Source organism: Austrofundulus limnaeus, unplaced genomic scaffold (genome assembly GCF_001266775.1).
Source record: "Austrofundulus limnaeus strain Quisiro unplaced genomic scaffold, Austrofundulus_limnaeus-1.0 Scaffold796, whole genome shotgun sequence".
NCBI lineage: Eukaryota > Metazoa > Chordata > Actinopteri > Cyprinodontiformes > Rivulidae > Austrofundulus > Austrofundulus limnaeus.
In genome coordinates, this window is record NW_013953198.1 from 103,131 (window position 1) to 108,146 (window position 5,016).

At 39.5% G+C, this 5,016-nt stretch overlaps 1 protein-coding gene across 2 annotated transcripts in view; it reads left to right on the forward strand.

The window, feature by feature from the left end:
- The window catches only part of LOC106532581 (calsyntenin-2), a 119,477-nt gene that overhangs the window by 95,962 nt on the left and 18,499 nt on the right, over positions 1-5,016 (forward strand). For both annotated transcript variants that reach the window (XM_014028678.1, XM_014028679.1), the window contains exon 12: positions 1,467-1,678. In XM_014028678.1, the coding sequence (XP_013884132.1) occupies positions 1,467-1,678 (212 nt within the window). The remainder of the gene's footprint in view (positions 1-1,466; positions 1,679-5,016) is intronic.

Below are 5,016 nucleotides of genomic sequence, written 5' to 3' on the forward strand. Positions count from 1 at the left end.
ACACACACACACACACACACACACACACACACACACACACACGTTAGGTATAGAAAACAAGGGCACACCCAAAGTGCAAAATAAATAAATAAATAAACACAAAGTTGCCAGTCAGTCTGGTCTAAAAATGTAACAAAACAAGTAAAATAAAAAATATAAAAAAACAACATACAGTCGCAATGTGACAAATCTAGAGGAGAAAACTTTTTACGCAGGCTATATAAAAATAAATGTCTCTAACTTATTGGGACTTCTGACACTGGGCACTTTGCTGATGACAGCTGTTAGAGCAAGGTTGCGCTGCGCGGGCACCTGGGAATCAGCTGGCGGGTGACCAGTAGCCCGCGAGCGACTGGTTGGGCACCCCTGGTGTAAGCAGATGTAAAGGATGTCCTGTGAAAAAATTCTATATATTAAAAGCAAAAAAGACAAACTATGCTTCTTAACTCTGTGGCAGCAAAGACCAAACTCACAAACAGAGAATTCCTTGAAAGTAGCTTTATGTTAGTATAAATTTAGCAGTAATTCATAAACAGTCGCCACAGATTACAGTAAAAATGTCCTACCTTCATCTTCAAACATCTCCTTTGTTGGACACAAGTTTTACTGAACGTTATTCCTGCATTTTATGAGCTCACATTTTTCATATCAATGCTCCTAAACTAGCAGAAACTGTTCATAGACCTGTCCAATCATTTCTGTCACCCATCCAGTTTGCAGATGTTGCAAGATGCAGTTTCAGCATCATTGTTTTCCATTGAAAAGTGTTCCCACACTGTGGACATGGTTGCATACTTTTGTGGGTCTTGACTTCTTAACAGCAGTTGTAAAGCATGATGATGCTGAAAACTGTCGCGAAAACTGGATCGGCCCGATCACATGACTAAATCTGATTCTACCTGATTTTCAAAAAATGGCCATATCTGCCAACGATACCGAAACTGAGCATCTGATCGGGACATCCCTAGTCATCGGTCTGTACTACCCTATAACTGTAAATAAGTAAACAAAAACTCATAATGTGTCAATACTCATTTAAATTACATTTAAAATGGTCAAAATAGTTGAAAAACAAAGAACAAAACAATGCACGACAACAGAAGCAAATAACTAATTTACATTGCTTTTTTTGGGAGGAACTACTTTGAGGGTGAATGTATTTTGTTTTAGGACCAGTTACAGACTGGTGAAGTTCTAGTTTGTTTGATATTCCTGATTTTACACAGAGATTGTCCCAGATGTGTGTCATTTATCACACATGTCAACCTAATTTCCCTCTGGGATCAATAAAGTATTTTTGAATTTGAATTTAATTGAATTGAATGAATCAACACATGCAAACAGATATATTTTAATCACTCTTCATATGTTTTCTGTCTTCTTTTGCTAACAAGAAACAACAAAACAGAGCCATTACTACCACAGGTTGAGTTCTCCACTTTTCATCATTGCCTCTATACATTTAGGTGTTTTGGTGAAGACACGTGTATCACCATCCCCTCCATTGATGCTGTGGTAATGGTGCTGCAGCCCAGTGAGCCACGGATCACCATCACTGGAGTGGAGAGACTCAGCCGACCAGCCTCGGACTTCAGAACAGCAGGAGGCATTTCTCTGTTTCAGGACCTTCACATCATCAGCACAGTCACCAGAGCAGACACCATGGCTCGGCACACAGGTAAGCACTGACAAATTCACAAAAAACACCAGTTCTACCAGCAGTAATGCGCAAAAAAGTACACATGTGCATCAAGTAACTGCAAATGTAATGTACAGCTCATAAACTGATGCACCAAAGAAAGAAAATGTCTGTGATACTTTTACAAAGTTTACAAAGACTGCCTAACTGTTGGTAGAAAATCTGTCTTAACTAAATCTTTCAGCAAGTGTTTTCCATATGTATGATGCGTTCACTCAGTCATGAAGCCCCACAGCACATTCGCGCATCACCTGTCTTGCAAAACAAACCTTCAGAGGGAGCTAAACATTTTGCAATGCCTCATGAGACTGTAAGCAGACACTTCTTTCATCTGATGCATCTGCTCAAACTAAACTCAAGAAAACAAAAGTTTTTGCATCCCAGTGGCAAATTTCCCATCTTGGTAAGAAGTTTTTTAAAAACTCTTGAGAAGAAGGATCTTCAATAGGTTGTTTATCTCAGAAGCAAATTTGTAAAATGTGTTCCTATTCATTATTACAGTAGCTGAAGTGTTTAGATTAGAGTAAAATATTAAAGTGGACATAATACTGTTCAGATTTATTGTGCCTTGAAATTATCTTCATCCCAGCTGTCTTTAAGATCTTTGGCCAATTTTATAAACTGATTGATTTCTTGATTAACCAGAATCCTTCCTCTAGGTTGAAGGTGAGTCTTTACCTTAAGTGAGTTCAGGTACCTTGCATGAAGATGGAGTTGGACCAATAGATAAATTTGCAGTAACAAGGGTGTTGTTTTGGTCTGTTGTAGTGAAGTGTCAAGCTGAAAGACAAAGCTCTTGATTTACTGGTTTATCCACATTCTAACTAGGGCTGGGTGGTATAACCCAAATTTTATATCAGAGTATATTCAACAATTATACTCTAATATAATGGCATTTGGCAGTATTTTTCTTTTCATCACAGCTCAGCTGATAATAAAATGTACAAACGCTGCTTATTGGTCAGCTAAATTTAGTCAGCTGAAGTTACTCTCTGCAACACAGAAACTATTTCTTGACTTTTTTTTTCTTTTACCGTGCCTCTGTCTGTGTCACTGTTTCCTTCCTCTACAGGTCTTTTCTTCTTTGCCTGGTTGTAGATAGTAGTCACACATTTTGGTATGGTTGCAAAGGAAGAGGGTTGAGCAAATATTATTATTGGGTCTATTGTTTTGTGTTATTTAATAAAGCTTAACAGGGCGACTCAGCCTCTGTGCACCAGTTAACTCAACCCCGGTACAAAACTACTTCACCCAGAAGTCCCCCAAGGCTTTTCACAAAGTAAAGTCTTCAAACATTGGGCATACTTAGGGCACGCATGAAATGGATCAGTCCACGTCACTGAAGAGGTGTATTTTACACTCAGTGATGGTGAAAATGAGAGAGATTTTGGTTTATTGTCAGTCAATCGAAGCAGTGAAATCACCACCCGCTGCCAGTAATTGAGAAGGCTGCTCCAACAATGAAATTAGCTTGCTAATGAGACATTGAGTGGCACTGCGAGAAAATGTGTCCCCCGTGAAATAGTTCACTGGAGGGCGCAATGTTCCAAACGTGTTCAGGCTCTTTAAACCGTAGACTTTAATGTCGGTAGTCAGAAAATTCAGATAATTATGAAAACAAAAATGTTTTTCAGTACAAACTGGTATACCACCCAGCTCTAATTCTAACCATTACCTTTAGTCATGAGGTGTGACTAATGACTAAAAGAACAAGATTTTAATTCAAGCAGCTGACAGGAGCTTCCTCTAAAGAGTGGCCTGGATCAGCCTTTAAGATAAAATGAGGAGCTCTATCGTCTGGGAGAGAATTCTGAGTAGAACCAATGCTACTCCGTATCAAAAATAGTCTGTTGAGGTGGTTTGGGCATCTGATTTGGATGCCTCCTGGGTTTCTCTTTGTGGAGATTTTCCATCTACATCCCACTGGCTGTAAATGTCAAGACAGGCTCAGAACTCACTAGAGGGATTATGTAAGCAGTAGATACGTAGATGAATGTCTTGTCTGGACAGCTATAGCCAAAGAAAGTTACTGCTATTTGTATTATAAAATGTAACCTTCCAAAATATAGCTATAACTATGCTTAAAATACCTCCTCATAGAGATAAGGCAGTAGCTTAAAATTCTAAACACTAATGTATTTTTATACTTGTACCATCTGACAAGAGCATAAAGCAAATAGTGTAGTGGAAATGACAGTCAAGTACGTCCCTCTGCATTGGTTCAAAACCAAAAAAAGGGTCTAGCTTAAAATATCTCTGCAAGTACATCCCAAAAATACTTTTTAGTATTGCACACTCTAATACCCCATAGGGTTTATTCAGGAGGAGCAGCTCCTCTCTCCAGTAGTTGCAGTGTTAAAAAAGAGGCTTTTGTTCAGAATTGTTCACTAGAAACTTGAATTATTCACCTGCAGCTCAGACCATCCCTCGGCACATGAGAATCAGCCCCTCTGCTGCTGCCTCTTTGTCACTCCACAACTGAAGGCCTCCTCCTGATGAGTAAGACCTGTACTTTCCAGAAGACTGAACCCCTTTGTCATACTGCCTTGACCGGTGGCAAATGAGTACGACATTTAAATCCCGGCAGCTGAAGGTTCGTCCAACGATCGGACCACAGAGGCAGGAGTAGCCTGCCTTGGTTCTGAGCTCTGCCACCGGCAGTCAATTAGGAGCTGATAAGGAGAGTGACAGGGAGGTTTTATTCCTCCATTGTGTGAAACGTGTGGAGGGAACGGGGTGGAAAGTGGCATTGCTTTCAGGAGTTGGAGAAGCTCTTTCTCAGAGTGAAATAGAAACTACAGCTGCGAGAGAGAGATTAGCTGGTAACCAAAGAAATGCTAGAAATGAAAAAAAGGACAGGCAGAGAGATGGGAAGAGAGTTTGTGTGTGTTTTAGCAGGATAAGTTACAATCGTGTTCCATGGTGGGCAGATTTTGTTTTCTTTCAAGGCTTAAGGGATTTAAGATAGTCTTTTGCAGGGCATGCTAAGATGGTCTTTTTCACCCTGCTAATCACCCTTTTGCCCTCTGTGAAGCTTTGTTTCTTTGTCATTCATTTGTCTTTTCTTTGAGCCTACCAAGCACTGACTCGTTGATCGCAGCAATATGTATATCTTTCCAAAGCTTATTCAGCTGATTCTGAATGTTGCCATATTTGAAGCAGTAAGTTTTACAAGCAGGTTTTAATGTGAAGTTCTCCTACATCCAGTTTTGCTTTAGAGGTTATGATTGATTGATTGATTGATTGATTGATTGATTGATTGATTGATTGATTGATTGATTGATTGATTGATTGATTGATTGATTGATTGATTGATT